At 41.4% G+C, this 26,629-nt stretch overlaps 1 protein-coding gene across 1 annotated transcript in view; it reads right to left on the bottom strand.

Annotated features, from left to right (window-relative positions):
- The window catches only part of LAMA4 (laminin subunit alpha 4), a 117,118-nt gene that overhangs the window by 18,814 nt on the left and 71,675 nt on the right, over positions 1-26,629 (bottom strand). Inside the window, exons 19-29 of the mRNA XM_077301695.1 lie at positions 25,697-25,870; positions 22,309-22,451; positions 19,507-19,669; positions 17,447-17,574; positions 14,894-15,065; positions 14,055-14,186; positions 12,668-12,810; positions 11,481-11,619; positions 5,457-5,594; positions 3,469-3,602; positions 1,151-1,315 (exon numbers count right to left, since the gene is read on the bottom strand). Of these exons, the coding sequence (XP_077157810.1) occupies positions 1,151-1,315; positions 3,469-3,602; positions 5,457-5,594; positions 11,481-11,619; positions 12,668-12,810; positions 14,055-14,186; positions 14,894-15,065; positions 17,447-17,574; positions 19,507-19,669; positions 22,309-22,451; positions 25,697-25,870 (1,631 nt within the window). The remainder of the gene's footprint in view (positions 1-1,150; positions 1,316-3,468; positions 3,603-5,456; positions 5,595-11,480; positions 11,620-12,667; positions 12,811-14,054; positions 14,187-14,893; positions 15,066-17,446; positions 17,575-19,506; positions 19,670-22,308; positions 22,452-25,696; positions 25,871-26,629) is intronic.

Here is a 26,629-nt window from a genome sequence, read left to right as displayed (position 1 = left end):
CAGCACGACCCTTTGCCCGGGGCCCTCCCCCCTTACCTGCTGCTGGCTCCAGGTACTGAGGCGTCTGAGAGCAAAGAAGCTAGAGTCCGGGGACAGAGGGCGGGAGCTGCAGGGGCAGGGCCTATCAGGGCAAAGCTGGCTGCACCCTGATTGGCTCTATTCCAACTTGGACAGTCGGACATGTCCCACCCCCAGGCTGTTTCATAAATATATAGAGGAACAACAATGGATAAGGATATACTTCATTTCTCTACAGTGAGGACCAAAACAGATGACATTATTCTCCTCCTTTCCTTTAATCTGCCTATCAACTCTGTGAGGTATATGCCTGGTCCAAAATCACCCCATGAGCTTCCACAGCAAGATGGGGATTTGAACCTGGGTCTCTCAGACTGTACTCTGAAGCTCTAACTGCCACACCACACTGATTTCATAGGATAGCTACTGTTGAACCACAGCAAGCAGCCAGACCTAGTTGAGCTGTGAAAGCTGGATGATATCAAGCTTCCAGAGGTTGCTTCCAGGCCTAGGTGGGTTGCCAACCTCAGGTGGGACCTGGAGATCTCCCAGAATTACAACTGAAATCAAGATGCAGAGATCTGTCCCCCTGGAGAAAATAACTGCTTTGGAATTCTGTGACATAATATCTTGCTGAGGCCTCTCCCTTCCTCAGTCTCCCTCTCCCAAATCTCCAAGAATGACACAATCTGGATCTGGCAACCCTAGCCAGACCTCCCCCCAAGACCAAAATAGGCCCAAGAAGGGCCCTCCCCCTCCCTTTACCTTTTATTCACATGGACCCAATTCAGATATTGTGGTTGCTTAGCATCAGCCACTGAGCAAATCTGTTAAAGCTTCAGGAGTTCTTTTTATTATTTTAGGCTATTTAAACTCCCAGATACATTTTCCTGCAAACTTAGGGCACTTTTCAAGTTTGTAGATAGATCTGTCTTGCTCACTCACAGCTCCAGTAGCCAGATTTAAGTAACCAAAGATTTGGCTTTGCTATTCAAATATAATATACTTCTTTTTAAGATGGCATTGAATCCTGCACCCAGTCAGGAACTAAACTAGCAGCCCAGCCCAGAAAGTTGAGCCTGTTACACCTTGGCTAATGAAAAAGGACACATATGAGTTGAAATGCACATACCTTGTTAAATAGGCATTGCTTATACAGCCAGTAAAGTTAGCAAATTCAGTACTGATGGGAGAACCACCAAAGTAGAACTTCTTGGGGCTCACAGGCTTTTCCTCTGTTTTGTCTTCTGCTGAATTCTGTGTGCTCTGCTTTTTTCCATCAACCAAAAGCTCAAGCCTGCAGGGAAAAAACTATGTTTTTTTTTACAGCCTTAACAGTGTTTCTGCAATGCTGAAGTTTGATGAGCAAGTCACTAGGTGGCACCATTAACAAGGAGTGTCTTCTGAAATAATGCTGTAAGCATATCTGTAAATCCCAGTATCCATCAACCGCATTTTATAGAAGGTACATGAAATGGGAGACATCTTATTGAACTACTATCATATTTCAGGGAGAAAGTAAGAAAGGAAGAGCCCTGCTGGATCAGACCGCTGGTCCATCTATTCCAGTGTTCTGCTCACACAATGACCAACAAGCTGCTTCTAGGAAGTCCACAAGCAGGATGACTGAAACAGCACCCTCCTGCCCGTGCTCCCCAGTAACTGATGCAAAGAGACATACTGCTTCTGGTAGTAGAGTGGGTAGATATTTGTCACGACTAGTAGCCAAGGATAGCCCTGAATTTGTTCACTCCCCTTTTAAAACTTCCAAAGTTGGTGACCATCACCATTACTTATGCCAGCAAATATCAGTGTGTGAAGAAGTGGTACCTTTTTTCTGTCCTGACTCTCCCCCTCTTCACCTTCAATGACTGACACCAGGTTCTAGTATTATTAGGGGAAAACCTTCTCCCTCTCCACTCTCTTCACTCCTTGTATAATTTCTTCACCTTTTGCAGCTCTACAATATACTTTTTCAGGTGTGGTGTCCAGCACTGTACACAATATTCCAAGTGTGGTTTCATTATGGATTTATATCAGGGAAAGTATGATGATGCCAGTTTTAAGGTTTTGGTTCTTACCTTCAAGGCCATATGAGATCTGGGCCCAGTGTACCTGAGAGACCGTCTCTCTGCCTATACCCCGCAAAGAGCATTACGCTGGTTGGTGATCCCTGGCCCCAAAGAAGTGTGTCAGTCCTCAACAAGGGCCAGAGCTTTTTCTGTTCTGGCCCCCACCTGGTGGAACGAGCTCCCTGAAGAGATCAGGGCCCTAGCTGAACTCCCACAATGTTGCAGGGCCTGCAAAAGGGAGCCCTTCCACCAGGCATTCGCCTGACCAAGCCCAATAATATCCACAAGTCCACCTCAGACATCCGCTCCTTGGCCTGAACCAGTCTGACCTCTGTGGGGGCCTTATCTAAGTTGCCATTCTATTATATTGTTGTTGATCAAAACCATTAAAATTGTCTTGGTTTAGAACCACTGTTGGATTATTGTTGATGTTACTTTTGATTATATTATATGTTTAGGTTGTTTCATGTATCATCCCATGACATTATATGTAAACTACCCTGAGCTTTATGGGAGTGCGGTATAAAAATCTAATTAATAAATAATTATGGTTAGTATAAAATGTGCCTTTTTTCATAGCAGCTGTACACTGGGTTAATATTTCTGCAGAGCTATGCACTACCACCCCGAGATCTCTTTCTTGGTATATTGCTGCCAAGTCAGATCTCATCAGTATGTATGTTGAGCCAGGATTTTTGCCCCAATAGGCATTACAGTTGCTCACACTAAATTTCATTTGCCATTTTATTGCCCATCCCCCCAGTTTTGAGACATCCTTTTAGAGTTCTGTGCAATCTGTTTTTGCTTTCACCACCCTATATAATTTGGCCACCTCATTGTTAGGTTGTTGTTAGGTGCGAAGTTGTGTCCGACCCATCGCGACCCCATTGGCCACCTCATTACTCTCCCTTAATTCAGAGCCATTTACAAACAAGTTGAAAAAACACCAATCCGAATAAAAATCCCTAAGGAGTCATATCATGTATTAATATGCCTGGCTGAAAAGGCATGAAGGGGCTGTGTGACGTGTCATCCCACCCTCATATTCATTTGTACACAGCCACTGAGCTGCACCTTTTTTGGTAGGTGGTGGAAGTGGTTGTACCTAATATTTTGACAGGTGTGATGGTATACATTGATGCTGTGATGAAAGGATGGGATTGTTAATGTGCTACGGAAAATCCAAAATTAGCCCTACACGGTGGTCAAGTGTCCTACTAGTTTTTATCTCTCAGAAAATCTGACATGCTGACTTCCTTGAAGTAGAGCTTACTCTGGAAAAAGGAGCACGGCTTTTTGGTTTCCAAGCAACAACTAGAATAATGAACTACAAATGTAATAAGATGTTGGACATAATAAAAAACACTGAACCCATTACCTTTCTGTTGAGACAGATGTAATGACAAAATGGGATTTCCCATCATTATAAGCTCTGTTTGCTGCCTGAACTTTGACTCCCTTTACATTTAAAACAACAGCTCCTTTATCCATGGAAATGGAGAACATGTCTGACTGAAAAACACAGAAAACACAGTATTGGGCCCAAATGGCAGCAAAAGAAAATGCTGTGAAGACTTTTGTAATATTTTTGTTTACTTTAATTAATCAGTGAGCAACATATATTTCCACACAGGTTAGACTTTTTTTTTACTTGCTGTAAAAAGCAGATTATACATTCTTCTTGGAAAACATGTTAGCCATGCAATACAAACTCCTCATATATACCTATGTTTTTCTCTCGATAGTTATTCAGAAAGTTATTCAGAAATCACTATTGTATTAAAAAAATACCCACGGTATGGAGATTAGACACAAGTGCTTTTTGGAAGAGAAAGACTTTCATAGGGCTGAGTCTTCATTGCAGTTTGGCCAGAGCCATGGAATACCCTATCCCAAAGAGGTTTGTAGGTGCTTTTCTTTGTCTGCTTTTCACAATTAATCCAAAATTTATTTTTAAGGCATGTGGCTGCCAATCTGTGAAATGCTGTTCTACATTTATTTTTATTGATGATTAACTATTACAAATGTTTTCCTTTTAACTGTTTTATGTGCTTTGTATGTTGCATTATGCTTCAGAATGCTGGGAAACAGATGCGTTAAATTAATAAAAGGGGATAAGGATCACAGGTATACTAGGGGTATTTCTTCTTTAAAAACTTGTTTCTCCAAAATGCATTTCAAACTCTGAAGCGGGAGGTTGTATGATATACCAGATTTTTGAATGCCAATTGCCCAAACCTATCCAGTCTCTGCTTATCTATTTTTATTCCACCGAAGGATCAAAACTGCTATATTTACTATGTGAGGCATGAAAACAGCCTCATCCAAGGCAGATAGTTCAGTGTGAAAGTATTTTCTATATTTTCATCTGAATGTGTAGATTTTTTTTATCTTGGATCATTACAGGCTTAATCCTTTGAACCATGTTCAGTAACAGTGCTTGCAGAACAATCAAATACCTTTTAAATGGTTATACCTGTTCCCTGTTTGCACCATAGAAATAAAATATAAAACCAATGTGCCCTGAAGACTCTGTTCCAGTTAGCCATACATTGTCCCCTACAATGCTCCTGTAGTGGACACTAGGTTTGCGGTCATCATCTGGGAATTTTTTATCATTTTGTAGGAAAGGGTCACGTTTCTTAAAAGAAGGAATTATTTAGTTGTTTGGGAACACCCAAAGGGAGGCTGAAGAAGAGGTGGGGCCAAATCCAATCCATATAAAGCAGATACTGCAACAGTCTAGAGAAGGTGCAATGTGCCCTGATCCAGGAATTTGATAGGCAGCATCCAGAGGAGAGATAGAAATCAGATGGTATAACCCCATTGTGAAGCTTGGGGAAGTGTGCATGTGCATATAGATGGCCATACAGTTGTGGAAGAACAGGCTTCAGGGTCATCGGGGGCATGTCATGTTGGCTCATCTCATTTTTCTTAGGTATGACCTGAGTAATCAACATTTCCTCCTCTTTAGCACCAAGAATCCCAAACCAGAACTGGATACAATACAGCTTGGTTTTTCAGTACATAGCATTTTCATTGTGTCTTCTTCAGTCAGTAGAAGTTAAATACTGTAGCTCTAGTATATAGGAAGCAGGCTATGCTTAATTCCCACAAATCCATCACACAAGGCAAATGTGACCAAGCCACTTTGGAAGGTCAAAGGCTTTCAGGAATGATTTGGATGTGGTGTGGCAGGTTACAATGGAAAGGGGGGGAGGGGGAAATCAGAAATTGTAGGTTCTCTTTGTGCAAACTGAAATACCTTGTGCTCATGAAAACAGCCTCTTGGAGCCCAACCATTAAAACTTGTTCAACTTATTTTACAATAAATAATTTTTATTAAAAGTAGAAAACTATACTTACTCCTTCAGCACAATAGAATAACAATCCATTGGGCTGTAATGTTCTGAAATTAAATCCTCCTTCAAATGCATGAAAGGGTGAAATTTTTTGACTAGACGAGATATAGCTCTGTCCATTGAAATATGCTTTGCGGGACATCTATATACCAAGTAAACAAGGAAGAGTTACAGGTGTAACAAAATGTTGAATATAACCAAATATTTGTTTGTATCATTCTGGCTGAATTAGTTTTCATGTTCCAAAAGATCCACTACCGGCATGTGATAGTGGTGATGTAAACCTTCCCTCATGGTATACTTCTTGAGAACCTGAAATCCTAATTCCCCAAGCACTGGTGCTGTGCAATAGTTATTCTTTTAACTGAAATACAATATAATACAGAGTAGAACATGCTTGGACCATCTGTGTAATCATATATTAGGAATAAGTCTGGACTTTTTAATCTGCTTTACTTTTTCCTATCAATGTACAAAGTGGCATCTCAGCTAAGAGATACCATGGTCCAAACCACAGGAACCTGGGACACTTTCCCAATGCCATCACACAGCAGAATATTTAAGTATACAGTGACCACATCTGGGCAGAAAAGTGGAGTTGCAGCAGCAGATAGTATCCCCAGCCTATGCCCATTCATCTGTAAGTGCAAAGAGCACCTATGCATGTAAAAGAGCTTACAGCAGCTCATGCTAGAAGATTTTATCATAATTAATCTCAAATGCTCCTTATTTGTTATACTTTTGTATACTGGGAAAGGGGGAACATAAACTCTGCCCTGTGCTATTTCCTCAAACCTGAAATGGCCCTGGCAGGCTGCTTTAAGCCTTGATAGAGGGGAAAGAGGACAATAGCCCTCCCCACCCCCATGGATTTAAATCAGCCCTGAGGACCAATTCTCACTGGGCAAATGCCATGGGGAAGAAGAAGAGAATACTTTCTTTGCATTATAGTCCTAAAAAAGATTCTCCCCATGTTGCTGTTCTTTAAAGGCAAATGGCACATTAGTCACAGCTCTCTGGAGTCACATATGATTTGGCCCAAACTGAATCAGCTGCAGGAGTTTGTGGGGGAAGAAGTAGCTTGGAAGATCAAATGCACCCCAGGGCCTTGCTCTATAATCATATCGCACTGTATTTTTCTATTACTTTTAAATCCCAGCCTTGTGCTTTTTCCACTGTGGCTCCCGTATTGTGGAAAGGCCAGCTCAAGGAGGTCAGGAAAGCTCCCACACTCCCAGCCTTATAGAATCATGGAGTCGGAGGTATCCATAGAGGCCATCTAGTCCAACCCCCTGCTCAATGTAGGATCAGCCTAAAGCATCCAGGATGAGCATCTTTCTGCAAACTTGAAAGAATTGAACTATTCAGGAGGGCTTTTCTGTACAGGTAAGAGAGCTGCACTGCGCAAAATGGTTTTACAAACTTGCTTGGATAAATTATTAAGGACTGTAGTCTATACTGTGTTTAACCTACTGTACATATAAGTTCTATAGTGCTTAATGTGTCATGTGAATACTTATGCTATGGCTTCAGTTCTTTCTGGGGGTTCCAGACCTAAAATCCTAATGCATTGGTTATTGACTATCCCATTTAGTGATTGCACTGCTCACTAGCTTCCTGTGAGAAAGGCAGACTATAAATAACTGATATAAATAACTGAATAAAATGGTGGCTCCACTGCCAACAGTGAGATTTGGCCCCTAGATCCTTAGAAAACATTTTTACTACTGAATTCTGTGAGACTGAAATTATACTATATGGGAAAATTTGGTTCACATACTTATGCTTAGTTTGTAGTTTGCTTTGTGATTTATCTGTTTCTGCCTTAAAATGTTTTGATGCTTGAAACTTAGGGTTTCTGGATTACCACTGGAGGTGGGTAATCTCCTATCCCAATTTCCCCCCATCACTTGGGCAGCTTGCAGGAGAAAAATAACTTAAAAATATCCAGTGGCAATAGCATGATGTCATTTCTGGGGAAAACCCAGAACCGATGGCTCTCTAGGTATCACTGGAAGCCCTATAGTTTACTATAAAGTTTCTAGTGATTCCTAGAGATGCATGACATCACTTCAGTGGGGAGGGTCCCTGGAAGTGAAGTCACAATGTTGTTGATTGTGATCCCCATGTCCACACACTCCTGGACTACTGCCAGTTGCCAGACTATGTCTTGTGATTGTTTTGGGGCTGTCCAATTGCTTGAAAATGCTGAAATGGAAATATCTGCTGTTTGACATCATGCCTTTTGCCTTTCAGACTATTTTACCTGAAGAACACAACAGTGCAAATAAAAGATGGAGAGCAGAAACCTCTTCCATGCCTTAGCTAAAGTATGACCTGTGAAGAGATCAAGCCTGGAAATATTTACTAAACTGTCAGTGAGAACTGTTCTGATGAATGTTTACTGTAGAAGGCTTACCATGTTTCTTTTTAATTCAGACTTTTTACAGTCAGTAACATAACAAGTACAATTTCCTTGTCATTTCCTATTTCTACATCTAAGACACTGAAGTCAGACATAATGGCAAACCTTGGTCTGTCATTACAGGAATGAACTTTGGGAAGCCCTCATTATCACATGATTCACTCCCATTCCCTCCTCCCATCATACACAACTCAGAAATTGAAGACTTCCTCATTCCCTGTAAAACATTTATGGAGTGCATGTACCTGAGAATGTGTGAAGCTGATTCCCTCAGTGATGGACTATGGTTTGTTGTTATGTCTGAATACTATTTAGATAAGAAAACATTTCCTCTCAGAATCTTTCCCCACTCTGTAAAGATCACAAATTGTTGAAAAGAAATTGCTTTGGTCTTGGCTTAAATTGAGAAAAATCTTATGTAGCCCAGAGTAACCTGAAGTCAGGGCTTGAAACCTAAGCAGGGTCAGCCATAGTCAGACCACTAATAGAGTAACTATGCAGAAGAAGGCAATGTCAAACTATGCTCATTTTTTGCCTTGAAAACCAAATGAAGTGACACTCCATGGAATTGCCATAAATCAATTGTGACTTGACAGCACTTTATTATTAAAGGGAGCAATAATCAAAATGTGGGCATTTTGGAATCTGGTTAATAATAATCTTTCTGTGGTGTCTAATATGTCAATGTATTGCTCCTGGGACCTGAGAAAAATACCATTTATATGCTAATAGCAAAATTGGCCAAATCTGAGGATACTTTAATCTGGTGACTGGAGCTCTGCATGAGCAAGGCAGTTCTTTCTACAAACCTGAAACAGCTCCAAGTGTGCAGAACAATGTGAAATTTGGGAAAAAATTCCTTGTGTTTAAAAAAAAATCCAAAAGATAAAAGGAGTGTCTGTAGCTTTAAGAAATGAATTCCCTCAGCGGCTGTCTCTAGGCAACCACAGCATTCCAGGATGAGTTTCTATGAGTAAAAAGGCTGGGGGAGGGGTAAGGTCTTTTCCAGGGCTGTTTTCGTTGCTGGCTCCAGGTTGGGAAATTCCTGGAGTTTTTGGGGTGGAGTCTGGAGAGGGCAGGGCTTGGGAGATGAATGAGGGGCCCCAGCAAGATATGATGCTACCAGGGGCAAAGCCCGATATTTCCAGGAATACAATGGGTGCTAGAGTGTGGGGGTAGTAAAAGTAAGTCAGGAGTTGTTGATTCTGGAAGGGCATGTGGATGCATGAATGTGTCGTTTGGGTTGTGGTTGTGTGGCTGGGCATGAGGGTGTATGATTGCAGAGGGTTGTGGCATGGACTGGCACTCAGGAGAATTTTAGAACAATGGGCTCTAGAGCTTGACAGTGGGAAGAGGAAGGGGAGGGGTTGCCTAGTCTTTAACAGCATGGGGTTAAATGTGTGTGTTGTGGGGTGTGTGTGTGGTGGTATGGTGATAAATGAAGGTGTGCGAGTGGAGAGATGGATATCAAGAAGCTGTGGTTTGGAATGTTCATTGAGTGTGGGAGAAGACTGGCCTTTGGGAATTGTGGCATAGTGGTTACAGATTAGCTTTCCAGAGCCATGTCTTCAGATATGTGAAGGGAAAATCAGACTGGAGACTCTTCTTAGGGGAAGATTACATGGCAGCTAATTCCTTCTCGTTCTGCGTCATTTCCCTTCCTGTGTGAATTAGGCCACAGACACCGAAATGTCCCCCTGCTCTAATACGCATGGGGTAGTCACAGTACACAGGTGTTCACCCTCCTCCTTTTGTCTCCATTTTTTTTACTTTTGATAAAATGTTATGTGCCCACATGCTTTTTTCACTGTTGCACCTAAGAAGAAGAGCAGTATTTTTGTACCCAAATATTTACTACCCAAAGTGGTTTACAAACACCTTTTTCCTTCCTCTCTCCAAAACAGACAACCTGTAAGGGATGTGGGGCTTATGAGAGGTCTAAGAGAACTGGGAATGGTCCACAGTCACCCAGCAGGCCTCAGATATCTCAAAGCAGTTTCCAATTGCCTTCCCTTCCTCTCCCCATAACTGATTCCCTGTGAGGGAGGTGGAGCCAAGAGAACACTAGCTCATGGTTTGGTGTGGGTTTAATGTCTCCCTTTGAAGCTGGCAACACTAAGATGAGGTATCTCTGTGCACAGCAGTCTTGACCCTAGTCATACCTAGGTAGTGTGGAATTCCAGAACATGAACCTATACCAATCTGGCAACCATACCTCCTTTCTGCAATGTTTTCTTGACCTGAAATAAGTCAGGGGTTGCTAGGTGGCTGTAGGGGCATTACACACTTTTGAGGCCCCACTTCCAAACTTCAAGGAATATGTTCAGACCAAGGACAGCCAACCTCCAGATGGGGTCTGGAGATCTCCTGGAATTGCTGCTCATCTCCAGACTATAAAGTTTGGCTTCCCAGGCAAAAAAATGGCTGCTTTGGAGGGGTGACTCTGTAGCATTGTACCCCACTGAGGTTTAGGGATTCCAGTCTTCAGGTGGGGTTTGAGAATCCCCTGGAAGTACAGCTCATTCAGGCAGTTAGGCTGAAGGGAATGCTCTCCCCACTCATATGCTTCCATTCAAAAGGAATGCATGTGGCCTAACTGCTTAGCTAACCCCTTAGATAACAGTCTGTTGCTTGGCTGGTGATGCCTGCCCTTCTGAAGCCTGAGGCCTACTGCTGGTAAAAGCAATTCCTGTTGTCCACAAGGCCAAATCATTGCCTAATAAAAGTGGATCACCTAGTTCCTCCCAAAGCATCACTGTCTAGTTTCCTGTAAAGCTAACTCCACTTGAAATTTTGGGCCTTTGATTTCATAGGACCTTCCTGGCAAATACTGATTTTTATTTACCAGGCCAAGCTTGAAAAAAGTCACTCCAGTTCCCATGTCTCTCCAGCCATTTACTTGTTCCCCATTTACAGTTTTAGGCTGTAAATGTTCTTTATTTAGATCTTCCTGCACTTTCCAGACTCGCAGGACTGATGCTGGTCTGTCTAACTGTCTGTGCCCCAAAATACACAGTTGCTGTCAAGGGCTGGCCAAAGCCCATAGCCCAGGAGGGACACACCCACACCACTCCACCCCAGCCCCAGTTTGTGAGCCTCTGCCTTCGGCTCTAGATCACTGCCCATCTCTAGATTATAATGATCAGTTCTATAGGCAAAATGGCAACTTTGGAGTGTGGACTCTGAGGCATTGTACCATCTTAAGGTCCTCCTCCAAACGTCCAGGAATATTTCCATCCCAGGGGTAGCCAACCTCCAGGTAGATCTTGGAATGCTCCTGGAATTACAACTCATATCCAGATTATAAAGATCAACTTCCCAGGCAAAAATGACTGCTTTGGAGGGCGGACTCTGAGGCATTGTACCATTTTGAAGTCCCACCGCCACACCTCCAGGAATATTTCCATCCCAGGGGTAGCCAATCACTCTGAGAGAACATGGACTGTCCCAAGGTCACCCAGCTGGGAATCAAACCCAGCTCTCCAAGTTAGAGGCCACTGTTCTTTAAATGTTACCATATGATCTGCATGTCTCTACTAGGCTTAGCTGCTTGCTATAGAAAAATATTAAAAGAGAAGACTTTTATGTGGGTTAAGTACTTACAAGTGATTCCTCTGGACAGCCATAGCCAATTCCTAGAGTTCCTTGCTCTTCCAACAAGTTGAAGTCTTTCTTTTGGAACTGGAAACCTTTCATACAACCTCTAAAGCTTGTACTGACAGCCAGGTGTGAACTGACGCCACTGTAAATATATGACATTTGTTCAGAGGTACAAACCAACACCCTTATAACAATACACATCATTAATCCCCTTTAGGATAATAGAGAACTAAGAAGGGAGAGAAAGTGGCAGCTCCTGAACATCTAAATAGTAATGTTCATTATTCAGGTTCCATTGAGATCAGTGGGACTCAAGTACTTTGCACAGAAAGATGAGCTTGTATGGTTTCTAATATAGTACAGCAGGAGTTGGACATTCATATAACAGATTTCCCTGTAGTTTTTCTGCCCCAGTTCCTCTGTAGTAGCCATCCCCTTACCTCTGAGCCACAAGGGTTTTGTCAGTTTTTTTTTTTAAGTGGCAAATGAATATCATTATATCAATAGACTGTTATTAGAAATGTTTTACTAGGACCATTTCTACATGGAAGGGTACAATGTGAGGATTGTAAATCTTGCGTTTGCAGTCCTCCTCACAGGGAGACCCCTCCTGCATTTTTCCTCTGCCCCGTCGCGGCTTTTTGCCTCCTGATGAGGCTGCAAGGGAAAACAACTGAACTTCTCCCTCCGTTCCTTGGCTTGTCATTCACATCAAGCCACCAATCACAGCACAGCCGTTCTCCCCCCCCAGCCCTGAAATTAAATTTTTTTTTTAAAAAGGCATTTCCATGTTGCTGTGTGGTAATGCCACAACACAGATGCATTTTTAATAAAGATCAACACTGCCACATTGCTATGGAGAAACTCCAGAACGATATAGCATTCTCCCTCCCTTTGAGATTCCTGTTCTTTGGGACTTTATTTCTGCCTGAGTGGATTTATGAGATTCTGAACATGGTCCCTGGAGCCCAAAAAGACATTTTGTGTTAATGGTTGGCTTCAGAACAAGGTGCTCAGACCCCTGTATGATTGGGAGAAGGATGCCCCCCCCTTGTAGGAATACTTTGTTTTTTTAAAACATTGTTTTTTTAAAACATGTTTAACGTAGCAGCGTGGATGCCAGCAACTTACTTCAATGTAAAACAGATATTTAACTTGAATGGTTAATTGAATCAGGTTTACAAACCAACCTGGATTTCAGAATCTCTGTAGGAGCTCCTCCAATGTAGACATCAGTAAATGGCATATTTTTCTTCTCATTTTCCATGGTTTTTACATGTCTCCTGTCTACTACCAAAATCATTTTTTTGGAATTATGGTATATGACAGATATCTGAAACAACAATTTTAAAGTAAGAACCATGGTACTGAGCTAAATATAATTGTATTTCATAACTTTTCTTCAGAAATTTGTATAACATGAGAAAAAGCATTTATTTATTGTCCACAGTTTATTGGCATTTATTTTCAGGAATATCTATATATATTCATTTCACCAAGGGTGTCTCCAATGAAATGATTAAAAGTGCTAATATTTTAAAACATTTATAAAATTGATCTGTGTATGTGACACAATGAACTAGTTGTGAAGTCTAATCTTTGCCTATTTCATTTAATTTGGCAATAATTATTAAAAATGCAGAATTGCAAGTTATTACCACACTCAAAACTATGACATACCCTGGACTCAACAAGGACATAAGTTTTTTAACTCACTAAGCATGCTAACCTCATTTAACTCATGCATCCACATTCCTCACAATTTTTTTTATTTGGGACAACGTGACTGTAAGGTGATGGTAGTGACATGTAATGGAATTATGAGTTTAACTCCTTGGTCTTGGGATGAGATAGCTGCCAGCGCAGCAATTCACTTGCAAGAATGTTTCACACTTGTATGGAGACAGATGGGGCCAGAAGCAAATGATGGGGTGGGAGCTGTTGATCACTGACATAGACAGTTTTATTTCTCCTATGTTTTTTGTAAACTACAACTGAATTCGAGGGGACTGATTGGCTGTTTTGGCAAAGAATTATCATATGACTGTATTTGGATGTGTGACACAGTTTACTAATTTAACAGAATTAATTTTTGCTTTATGTTCAGCAGTGGAATAGGCTGCCTAAGGAGGTGGTGAGCTCCCCCTCACTGGGAGTCTTCAAGCAAAGGTTGGATACACACTTTTCTTGGATGCTTTAGGATGCTTAGGGCTAATCCTGCGTTGAGCAGGGGGTTGGACTAGATGGCCTGTATGGCCCCTTCCAACTCTATGATTCTATGATTCTATGATTCTATGATTCCCACAGTCACGATGGTAGTTCATAGTCTGAGGAAGAGTGCTTGTACTCAAAAGCTCATGCCTTGAATAAATCTTTGTTGATCTTAAAGGTGCTACTGGATTCTGATTTATTATTAAAAATGTATTTGGTTGTAAACTTCTTTTTCATTGTAAATCAAAGCTGATCATTTTAGGAGACCTTTAAAGAGAGAAGATTATAAGGATATCTGTGAAAATTTAATTAGAATGGCATGTGGACTTATTGAATTAAATATCTTATTATTACTTCCATTTTTACCTCATGGAATTTTGCGTCATTAATTTGAGCCTTTTTCAAAGTGTCTTCTAGAATCACTGAGCCATTGTTGAAGCCAAAGTCGTACTGTAGATACAGGTATCCATTCTGCATCTCTAGGCTGAAGAACATACTCTGCACAAGATAATAGAAAGATTTTACAACATGGATTTCTTTCATAAATTTTACAAAAGAAAATGTTTGTCAGGATGAACTTATTGGTTGTTTTTTAAATGTCTAGTAGCAACATATCTGTTCTTTGATATAGCTTAAAAAATTGTCCGTGGGAAAGGGAAACATAATTTGCAGAGGACCAGACAACTAAGCAGTGAAGTTTTTCCGAATCCCAAGTTGTGCCCTATGTATGTAGGACTGCTTTGTTTTATATATGAAAAGATTATTTTATATGTACTAGTTGTCATGGAGTGAATCAGAATCACACAGCTGGGAGACCAGAAACAGCCACCCAGTTCAGCCCTCTACCTTGCTGGGGTCTTAAAAATTACACACTCCTTGACAGGTGAGGTAAAGTGAAGACACATCTTGTCCATTTCTAGAAGAGCAGCTGTTGATATGGTATAAAAACTTTCTGATCTCCATGCAGAACTCCCAAACAGAAAAATCTTTAAGTAGCTATCAAAGTAAGCTAGCATATAGTCTGAGAACTCTGGATAGCTCAGGCTAGACTGATTTTGTCAGCTCTTGGAAACCAAGCAGGGTGGGTCCCTGGTTAGTACTTGGATAGGAGACCACCAAGAAAAGGTTGCTATGCAGAGTTGTTTCAGAGCAGATATTCTGTAACTGGAAAATGAACAAGGAGGTTAGGATATCTATTTACTTACTCCATTAACCATCAGGAGGAGAAGTCCATTATCTGTTGGCGTTCGAACTTCTATATCAAAACGAGTTACCAGACTGAATTTTCCTCTTTTCTCAATGTTTTTCACCAAAGCATAGCCAGAACCATCGAAGAAATAGTTTATGGCTCGACTCTGAGTGAAGGCCAACTTATCCCTAGTATGATGAAGAAGAGAGGCAACCAAAATTCAGTTACTGAATCAGAAGGCCTATGTGCTCTGTCCTAGAGAGAGAATTTCTAGAAGCAACACTTAGAAGAAGCAATAATAAAATCAAGAATATATTTTGCCAGAGGAGTAGTCATGTTAGTCTGTTGTAGCAAAACAACAACAGTACCTTAAAAATCCACCCAAAAGGAATATAGAAATTTACTTCCAGTGACATTCACACAGCTTGTGTAATATTACACTTGGTATTATCTGAATGTTATGCTGTATGAATTTGTAAGTATCTGAATTTGGGGAGGCTATAATACTATGATAATTTGTATATTGGTGGTTCCTGGCCCCAAGGAAGTACGTATGGCCTTAACCAGGGCCGGGATGTTCTCAGTCCTTGCCCCCTTTGGTGGAATTAGCTCCCATAGGAGATCTGGGACTTGATGGAGCTGGCTCAATTCTGCAGGGCCTATTTCACGAAATTAGGATACTGATTTGCTGGTTGAGTGATGAGATGAGACATTTCTTAGAAAAGAGTTGAAAGCTGTTTTGATGTGGAAAAATCCACGGGTTTGGCCCCTCAAACAGATGCCCCAGGGAATGCGCCAGTAGATGGAGAACATGGGTGGCCTTGGAGGATGAGCAGCGGCAGCCGCTGGCAAGGCCCAGAGCCAAGCCCTGTTTGCTGTGTTACCACTACTTGTCCTCTGAGGCTGCCCATGCCCTCAGCAGAGTGTGGACAGCCTCAGCGAATGAGCAGCGGCGGCTAACATGGCTCAGCTCTGGGCCTTGCCAGCCGCTGCTGCTGCCCATCCTTTGAGGCCACCTCATCTTCAGGAGAGTGCGGGCAGCCTTGAAGAACAAGGGGCAGTGGTGAATGGGGCTCAGCACTGGGCCTTGCCAGCTGCTGCAACTGCTTATCCTCTGAGGCCACCCCTGACCTCAGGAGAACATGGGCAGCTTTGAAGAACAAGCAACGGTGGCGGTGGCAGGTGAGCCCCAGAACTGAGCCCTATTCACAACACTGCTGCTGCTTGTTCTCCAAGGCTTCCCCTGCCCTCAGGAGAGCACAGGCAGCCTCAAAAAAAAAACAGAGGCATCTGGTGAGCCCCAGAGCTGAGCCCCATTTACCGCACTGCCCCCTGTCTTCCAGGGCCGCCCCTGCCCTCAGGAGAGTGCAGACAGGTGGCAGAGGCAACAACAGGGGCAGCGTAGTGGGTGGAGCCTGGCGCACAGATTCTCCAGCTGCCACTCTGGCCATTATGTGGGATGTTTCCACATGTGGCAGAGAATCCTGTTGCCGACAGTTTTATATTCAAATTCAGGACACTTCACGATAACAAGGCTTGCTAAGAATGCCAAGCCTGGGGCTCATATAGGCATCCTCCCACTTCCAGCAACAATTACTCAGTTTGCCCACCAAAACACTTTCCCACAGAATTTCCCAAAACACTTTCCCACAGGCATTAATCTATAAAGAGAGAATATATCTAACTGCTACCAAGCAATTGAGAACTTTTGGCTCTAGTCATAGTCTACAGATAGTGCGGCAAGGACAGAACTTCACCAAACAATCTGGGAACAGATGGACGGGGGGGAAGATGGTTCTGCAGACCAGAAGCCTTTCCAAGTCATGGAGACTATGCTTTGGGGCTACATGATAGCCTGCAAGACGGAGCTCTTCCATGAAGCTTTTGGTTTGGGCCAGTGAGTTGTTAACATCTAAGGGGCCCCCTACGGAAACACCCCAAATTGAAAGAAGACACAGATCTGAAGAGTGTTCTAGAAGTTTGGTGAAAATTGTCAGATGTAGATGCGCTTTTCAATTAATTATATTTTAATTATTTTTAAATTAGTTACTCTGTTTAATTATTTATTGTTGCATGGAATATGATGTTGTACACTGCCCTGAGCCAGCTTGATGGGAGGGTGCTATATAAATTGAACAATTAAATAAATATTAAGTTTTGTGCAGGAAAATGTGGTAACTAGTGTACAGGGCATTTTGAACGAGTGTGTTAATCATACTATGGACCAGGATTTATGCAGTTTCTCTTCATGTTAATTAAACTTTCTAAGCTCAGAGTAAGGACCAGTGTGAGGGAGGAAGAATTAGGTCATTCCTATCTGTTACCTGTTGGGAAGGCTGTTCTGGCTTAGCATGCATTAAAGATAAGACTGTCAACTAAACAAGCCAATGGCATGGCTATAAACTGCTACTGCAACAAGGGCAACAAGTACTTTCAATGCCTTTCTCCACACAGGTACTAGATCCATTCTTGCTCAACGGTCAGAGTCACATATATGAATGTGAAAAGTCATAATAAACAAGATAAGTCTATTTTATTGCACTTAGCATGATAATACAATCCCTCCTACCTGGCACAAGGTACTGATTTGGTGATATTGTAGATATTTTTGAAATTATACAAACTGATGACATCATCATTTAGCGTGGCAAGCTCCAAGCAGCCAGTGAAGCCTGGAAGATCCAAGCTAGGGGGAAGCTGTGGAGAAAAGGAAGCCAATGAAATGTCATTGTCACTAAAGTCAATGTCACTAAAGTCAAAGTCACAATCTGAGCCACATCTGCAAAACTGGGTTTCCAGGCTAGCCTTGGGATACTCCTTTCCATGCAGCAGCTCCATCTCTGAGCACATAACCATAATAATGTCATTACTTTGTCTGTGATCTCAGTTGCTGATTCTTTCTGCATCATTTGCAAATTCTTTTAAGGCTCACCATAGCTCTGCCCCAAATATGTCTCTTTATCTATTTTTATTCTTCTTGCTTTCTTTACACTACGCACACTTGCTGTTAGTTCCCCTTTCTCATTATATTGCCTTCATGTCTGTGGGACACTTTCCCTCATGCCTGAAACAGTTTCCTTCTCAGTCTGTCATGGTTCTTTCTACCTTCTGTGAATTTCTGCTCATCTGTTTCTTTTATGAAATATTTTCTGAATTCTGTGCTGTCTTTTTGCCAGGTAATTTCCTCAACTCCTCACAATCTGGCTATTCCATTTATTAAATTTTCCTCCATCCTTGTCTTGCTTACAGTTCTTTGAGCCTGGTCTGATCCAGTGAAAGTTACATGCCCAGAGCTGGACTAATTGATGAAGTTTCAGTGCTTGCTAATTCCCTTTCTCTACCTAATGGGTAATCAGCGTTTTGCCAGGGAAACAAAAGGAATTACTTGTTAGGTGGCAATATTGTTGCCAACCGTCAGGTGGATTTCCCAAAATTACTAGTAATCAGACTATGGAGGTAAGTTCCTCTGGAGAAATGGCTCCTTTGGAGAGTATGTTCCATGTCATCAGTGGAACAGGCTTCATCAGGGGTGGTGAGTAGTCCTCCTTTGGAAGTTTTTAAGCAGAGGCTAGATAGTCATCTGACAGAAATGCTGATTTTATGAACATAGGCATATTGTGAGTGGGTGGGCAGGAAGGGATGTGCCAGTGTTTGTCTCTTGTGGCCCTTCCTTGCATAACCAGGGAATTGCTGATCACCATTGTGAGATGGTAGGTGAATTTTCTCCAGGCCAGGCTGGATTCTGGTGATTTTTTTTGGGGGGGAGGGATCATTTGGGCATGAAATTGGGGTCACCGTGGGTGGGCAGGTAGTTGTGAGTTCCTGCATTGTGCAGGGGGTTGGACTAGATGACCCTGGCAGTCCCTTCCAACTGTATGATTCTATGATTCTGTTATACTTCACTGAGTTCTCTCCCCTCCCCAAATCCAATCTTCCCCAGGCTTTGCCCCCAAATGTCCAGCAATTTTCTACCCTGTAAGTAGCAAAGATGAATATTTCCCTAGCAATACAATCAAACCAGCTTTAAATTAGGGGTGGGGGTAGATCTGAGTGAAGACAATTTCCATTGGCTCCAGCATGCATTATCTGGAAGAAGGGAACAAAGCATTATCTTCCAGTAAGGCCCATTGGTATGGAGAAGGATAAAGGAAGGCACAAAAGCTGGACCCCACTCTATCAAGTACTTATCCCAGCATGAAACGGAAGTTTACCCTGGAAGCCTCTGTGACATCAGAGAGGCTTCTGAGGTAAGTCTCTCATTCTTGGTGCAAAAGTATCTGTATCAGGCTGTAGCCTTGGCAGATGCCCCACTGCCCCACCAGTACTTGCTGCTATTCCTGACTAAACCCTTTTATTTATTTATTTAGATTTATATATCACCCTCCCTTATGGTTCAGGGTGGCTTTGCAATTATTGCATGTTATATCAACATACAGAAAACACATTTCTGCATTCCCTTTATCACAGCATTTTTGATCAACCTGAAGTAAGTTTAAACCAATGTAATAGTTGTCTATTATAGTCCTCTTCACAGAGTTCATTTCTAAATATGTTTGGATAATCAAGGCTAGAAAAAAAGAGTTGTCTGTATTAAAGCCAGGGCTACATCAGAACAGTTATTTTCCCTACCTTGAAGTTTGGAGGCACTCCTCCAACATAGAAAACTGTATTTTTTGGCTCCAGATCCAACAATGAGTCATCACCAGGGAACTCTCCTTTTTTAATGAATTTTTCCTCAGCAGTGCTGCTGGGACTTGGGACAGTCAGAAACACTTTCCCATGCTTTCCGATCCTATTGAACGACAGCAGGATTAAAATAAAACAGAACTAATCAGGATCCATGGTCATAACTTCAGCTGAATTACTAAATACAAAAGATTAAAGAAACAATTTCTAAGAGAAAGTAATATTTTAAAGACTTTATCTTACATGCCCCCCCCCCGATAACTCTAGTCTTTGTAAGGAACAACTAAACTATAGAATCAAATAAATGTTCCTTCTCTCTGAAAAGAAAAGCTGTTCCATAGGCTTGATAAATTAGGGCCAAACTGGACATGACAGGTCATTCCACATGTATTTAATCACACATTGGTATTATAAAAGGGAGGATTTTGAATAATTTCATAAAAATAAAGATAGAGGATTTGTGGATACATTTTTAATAAAAATATGATGAATATGATGGGCTACAGCTTGCTCCCCCATATTTGCCTGAGACATTTTTATTCCTGCTGGGTTCACTTCTGGTGTTCAACAGAGACTGGGATAAAAAGGCTGTAAACAACAAAGCACAGAAAGGCAAAGCAAAGAAGAGGGAAGAATAGACCCTTCACTTTGTGTTTTCTATGAGAATGGTTAAACTTGTAAGTACATGAGGATCCTCATATCTTTCATTTGGTTTTTAGGCTACAATAATAACTCTAGAGCTCAGTTCACTGTCTGAGATGTTTTACAACATTCTACAAAAAGGGGAAAAAATCTCATTTCACCATTGTTGTTGTTGTTAGGTGCGAAGTCATGTCCGACCCATCACGACCCCATGGACAATGATCCTCCAGGCCTTCCTGTCCTCTACTATTCCCCAGAGTCCATTTAAGTTTGCACCTACTGCTTCAGTGACTCCATCCAGCCACCTCATTCTCTGTTGTCCCCTTCTTCTTTTGCCCTCGATCGCTCCCAGCATTAGGCTCTTCTCCAGGGAGTCTTTCCTTCTCATGAGGTGGCCAAAGTATTTGAGTTTCATCTTCAGGATCTGGCCTTCTAAGGAGCAGTCAGGGCTGATCTCCTCTAGGACTGACCGGTTTGTTCACCTTGCAGTCCAAGGGACTCGCAAGAGTCTTCTCCAGCACCAGAGTTCAAAAGCCTCAATTCTTTGACGCTCAGCCTTCCTTATGGTCCAACTTTCGCAGCCATACATTGCAACTGGGAAGACCATAGCCTTGACTAAACACACTTTTGTTGGCAGGGTGATGTCTCTGCTTTTTAGGATGCTGTCTAGATTTGCCATAGCTTTCCTCCCCAGGAGCAAGCGTCTTTTAATTTCTTTGCTGCAGTCCCCATCTGCAGTGATCTTGGAACCCAGGAAAATAAAATCTGTCACTATCTCCATTTCTTCCATTTCACCATATGAGGTACCTAACAACACACCAGGTACTCTACTGCATCTGTGCATGTCAAGGGATGATGGGTAGTGGTGAAGAAGCTTTCAAGTAATGGTAGGGTTACTGGGGAGGCAGCTTGAAAATCAATATGATCAGTCCTAGTAACCTCCATTTCAGATTTCTTTTTGCGATGGATTTTAATAACATGTTAACATTTATCAAGTTGCTAACATATGTAGTGATCAGAGAAAGGAACAGACAGTTTTATCCTCATGGGTGATCTCTGACTTAAACCAGATCCCTGCTCCCCTTATATATAAACAGAGTGAATTTCCTGGCTCTTGATGGAATCTAATTAACAACTTTGACTTCTGTCAGGAACCTGAACTTAATTCTGGATTCCCTCCTGTCTGTGGAAGCCTAGATCACAAATGTTGTCCACCAGGCTTTTTACCATCTCTACCAGAGTGGCAGCTGGCATCTGAATTAGCCACTGTGATCCGTGCAATGGCCACCTCTAAACTAGACTTTTGCAACTCACTGTATGGAGAGTTACCCCTGAGGTTACTCCAGAAACTTCGCCTGTTCCAGAATGTGGCTGTCTGGGTCCTCACAGGGACCCCGTGGAAAGCACACATTTGACCTGTGCTCCTCAAGCTGCACTGGATCCAGAAAGTAGACCAGATTATATTCAAGGTGTTTGTTTACCTTTAAAGCCCTAAAAGGTTCTGGCACCTTCATATCTGTAAGACTTCCTCCCCCATTACATCCCCCCATGAAATCAAGATTCCTGAAATGGTCAAGCTGATCTTAACCAGGGCCAGGGCTTTTTCTGCCTCAGCCTGATGGAATGCTTTACTGAATGAGATCAGTTCTTCAGGGCCTGTAGGAAAGAGCTGTTCTGTCAGGCCTACGTTTGAATCCAAGAAATAACATCAAAATTCTGGCCTCCTTCCTTAAAGCTTACTTACTTAAATCTACAATTTAACATCTACTACCAATGATATGAAATCCCTATATGTGCCCTTTTTCACCGCATGTCTGAAACTGTGAAACTTGCTTTTAAAGTTAAAATATTTTAGGATGATTTTATTGATTTTATGTAATTTATAACTTCTCCTCCAGGGAAGGGCAGTATACAAGTGAAAAAATGAATAAATAAAAAATAAAGATAACTAGGGGAAACAATTACCTCACCATTTTGCTTAAAACATTTGATTAACATCTTTAACCACAATGCAATGTCAAAAAAAATATCCATTGTGTCTCCTTCTAACTTTACTTAGCCAATCTGATTTGTAAGAAATGGAGCAAATATTGGGTACATTACCTCTCTATTTTAACATGGCTGAAGTAAGCAGGCCAAGTGCTGACAGGCTTGGAGTCCAAAGGTATCTCAACATCATTACCACCCAAATTGTAAATGTATACCAAGTTATCATTTTTAATCGCAAGGCCCAGATAGTTTTTAGCCTGAAGAGGAAATACACAATAAACAATCTTCAGTGGTTAAATATATTAAAGAAAAAACAATTAAAAGAAACTGAACAGTGAATAATTAACATACGACTTAGATGTAATCCTTAAGCTTTATGGACAGTAAAGAGAAGAAGAAATGGATGAATGGAGAAGTAAAATCTAGATGGAAAGGAAAAGTCAAGAACGGCAGTATCCAATGCCAGCCTGGGAGCTGGCAGCAACCCATGAAAGGACACAAAGGCCCATTCTGCTTGGCGGTGGCCACACTGCTTTGCCAACAGTGTGTAGCTGCAAAGCTAGAAGTTGCATGCAATCCTACCTTCCTGCAAAGTAAAAAAAATTGTCCTCGTCTACCCTGGGGCACATTGCGAAGCATTGCAAAGCTGATGGAGGCATTTTTTTGTCCCTTCGTTTTTTGTCCCCACCGTAGGGCAGGGAGTCCCTGTCCATATGGACTGTCCATACAGCGTGACAGGCCCTGTTGGCCCCTGCAGCAACTAAAGGAATGCAGATTATCCTGTGTTCCCTTAGGCCGGGCCAACTGAGGGCCTGATCTACAGCAGGCCCATGAGGGGGGCATGCCCAGTGGCAGATTATTATCCCTGCTCCCATATGACCATCTTCTTGGCCTTTTCTGCCCATGTGGAATTATTTTTTTTTCACTCGGGGGGAGCGTGGCAACGATGAAACGGCAGCTCAAACACCACCTACTAGCTAGATGGGTCTCCTGCTAGCTAGATTGGTCTCTCCGTTGCAACGAATCAACGCAGATTCGTTGCAATGTGTGTGTGTTTTTTTTAAAAAACCTTCCTTAAAGGGAAAGGGGCTTTTCGGGACCATGATAATGGCCGCCCATTGGCTGCACGTTTGATTGACGGCCAGGGGTGGGACAAAGCTCAGCAATATCGCTTCCTGGCTAGCAATTTTTGCTGAGACCGGAAACCTGTGGGAAATGATAGAAACGCAACTGGATTCCACTACAAAGGCAGGTATGCATAACGACGAATTCCACTATTTAAAATGGTGTTTTTTCGTTCCGAAACCAATTCTCTACATAGATCCTGGTGCGGAATTGCCCCCAGTGTTCCCATTAGAGTCCATAAGCACTAATGTTATTACTGCAGCAGGGCTTTTTTGTGGCATGCATAGCATCTTTTTGCTGAAATCCTGTATTTACAGCATTACCAAAGAGAAACAGCCTTTTGCTCAACTTTTATGAAACAAAGTTGTCAGATTGTAAACAAAAAAAAGTGGCATGATGTTTCCATCTTGTCATTTCTTTTCTGATTGTTGAAACTTTCCATGCCTTTTGCTTTCCCAACTAAGCATCTATTGTACAGCAGATGAAAACACAGACTTCTTCATATATAACTGTGAATGTGCAGTCTATTGCTATATGAAAGATGGTATGGACTGGAGCATAATCATGTATTTACTTTCAGAGATCTAATATTTGCTTTCAGAAAGGGCAATTTCCAATCTCCTTTAATAATCAGTAGAGACTTTTCTTCTCTTCCCCTACTGGGATGATCTAACTTAGCATTTATTCCACAAATCAAATGTTGATAGGGAAAAGCTCTCTTTTAGGGAATAATCAAGGACATTAATTGACTCACTGAATGATAAATACACTTATCTCAGGATCTTTATTCAAATTCCAGGGAGTCCATATCTTTCAAGAGGGGCATGCCTCCATCTTTTAAGAACCACTACCATAGCATAAATTTCTGGGTACTATAGTATATACTATAATATGAAGAACCCACTGAAAACCATGCTATGAACAGTATGCCCTATTAGATATTTCCACACCACCCTTTGCATAAAAATAAATTGTTCAGCAAACAAGTACTTGACATTGTTTTAAATAGAATACATCTAGCTTTAACCTTGACTATTACCTGGAACATGTGGGCTTTAAAATCAGACCCAGGTTAACAGAAAACTGGGAGGAATTCTAAATGAGGAATGTCTGGGTGTACTGTGTCTACTGTTCCTAAGCAAGCAGCTAATGAAAGAAGAAATGTGACACATGTCACATATTTGGAGCTTTTGGGCCCACCCTGGAAACACCTGTACTACATTCACTCTAAACTTACCTTACCACTCCAAGGATAATGATCTCCAGAAAAAAAAATCAGTTTTTCAAGTTTGTACATGATGGTGACTGATGCTAACACTCCCCCATGTCATTAATAAACCACCCTAGAGCAATTTCACACTTAAAATATTTCCTTTTGAATTAATGTGATAAGATGAGATATTAATATTCATGCTGTTTTTTTTTTTTAAATAGAGGCCTTATAAATGCAGGGAGCAAAAAGGAGAAAGACTGATGGCTGATGCAGTATTCAAGTGGTTGAAATGCACAGCTGTCATTTCAGGTGAGACTCACTGATTGAGAGAGTTAGCATCTTTTTATATTACATTGTGCTTCACCAGAAAGGCATCTGATTTTATATTTCTTGACAACCAGTTCCACCTTGTTTTGGAATACGATCCAATAAACAAGTTATATTCTCTTTTAAAGTTTCATTCAGTGATTGTTCTCAAGAATTTCTTGAAAATACAATGAGGCTGTTATAGTCAATATGTAAATAAGCACTCTGAATCTTGAAGATCTTTGAGCTGGAGGTTTTGATATCTACATGGCTAAGAAATCAATGATGATTAAACCTTGAAAGCTAACTCTAGAAATTACTTCATTACATTTAAAGTTGGTGGAGAGGTGATTGGAATTGTGATTATATCAAGGAAGCTCAGCATTGCTGTGCATTGACACAGTTTGGTATTTAAACTGCATATACAGTGGAGAAAACAGTAAAAAAAGAAGGATCAATTATTATTACAGGATATTTGAAACGGGATCATCTCTTCTACAAAACAAACAATTTAGTATGAAATTACCAGTTTTGTTTAGTAAATTGGGTTGAAAAAACCTGCCATTTGTAAAATGACAATTATTTCCAAAAGTGTATTTCTATGAGCACGGTTGCTAGCTCCTAGTTGGGAAATTCCTGGAAATCTGGAGGGTGGAACCTAGGGAGGGTGGTTTGGGGAAGGGAGGAACTTGTGGAATTTAATGCCATGGATTCCATACTCCAAAGCAGCCATTTTCTTCAGGGAACTGATCTGTTACCCAGAGATCAGTTGTAATCCCAATCCCAGGAGATCTCCAGCTACTAACTGGAGGCTGGCAATCCTATCTATGCACAAAATCAAATAAACTATTTTCTTACATTTTTACTTCCCAAATACAGAATAAACATGTCCTGTGGTGCTGTCCGCTCTGGATTGTCGTTTTGAAGCATAATGTATAAACTCAAGGATGTAAAAGCCTTTAAGTCTTCCATATTTGTTTGTGGATTGACTTCAACAGCTGATTGACCTTCAAATGACATTGAAACTTGCACCTGAGGATGACACAGGTAACGCTAGATGTTATGCTCATCTCTGTAGAGAACAATCAGCAGTAATTTGCAGAGAACACAGGCAACAGTTACCCATAGTAATAGCAATGACTGAACTTCTATTGAACATGTTTGGTCATATTCTCCTAGGCCTGTTCAAACTGTGACCCAAGAAGCCAAACACAGCCTGCCCACAATGTATGTTGGGCTGCTAGACACTATTGTTGCCTGTACCAGACTGCAAAATACAAATTATTGTGCTGTGAAATACTGTACAAGGTAGACAAGCTGCTTTTATCTTGATGGGTCATATATTGTTCATGCATGATGTAGTTTGTAAAGGAGATTAATAAAACTGTAATCTAATTTGCACTTCACTTTTATCCAGTTCCTAAGGGATTAAATATGCCAACCACCACCAAAACAAAAGGAAGATGCAAAATCTTTTAAAAATTGAGCATATAATGCTAAGTACCCTGCACCTTTCATTCTTTCTTTCATTTATGCACTCTACTGACTTGTTTGTTCTTTACTCATTTTTATGAATCTCCCTGCTATATGTAAACATTAGCAGAAAATCAGGGTCATTCTGCATTTAAGATGCAGCTGTGTGTCTAGAGTCCAGTTCCTGGGATTCTCCAATTAGAAAGGCACTTCTTAATTTCACCTATTAGAAATATTGCCTAAATGTAGCTATTAAAATGACACGATAACAGTGAAGTTCTAAACAGTTACCCCCTTGGGAATCAACTGAATCCAACA

This window comes from Paroedura picta, chromosome 1 (assembly GCF_049243985.1).
Source record: "Paroedura picta isolate Pp20150507F chromosome 1, Ppicta_v3.0, whole genome shotgun sequence".
NCBI classification, from domain to species: Eukaryota; Metazoa; Chordata; class Lepidosauria; order Squamata; family Gekkonidae; genus Paroedura; species Paroedura picta.
Note: the sequence above shows the minus strand (reverse complement) of the source record. Positions and strands in the feature narration are given on the sequence as shown.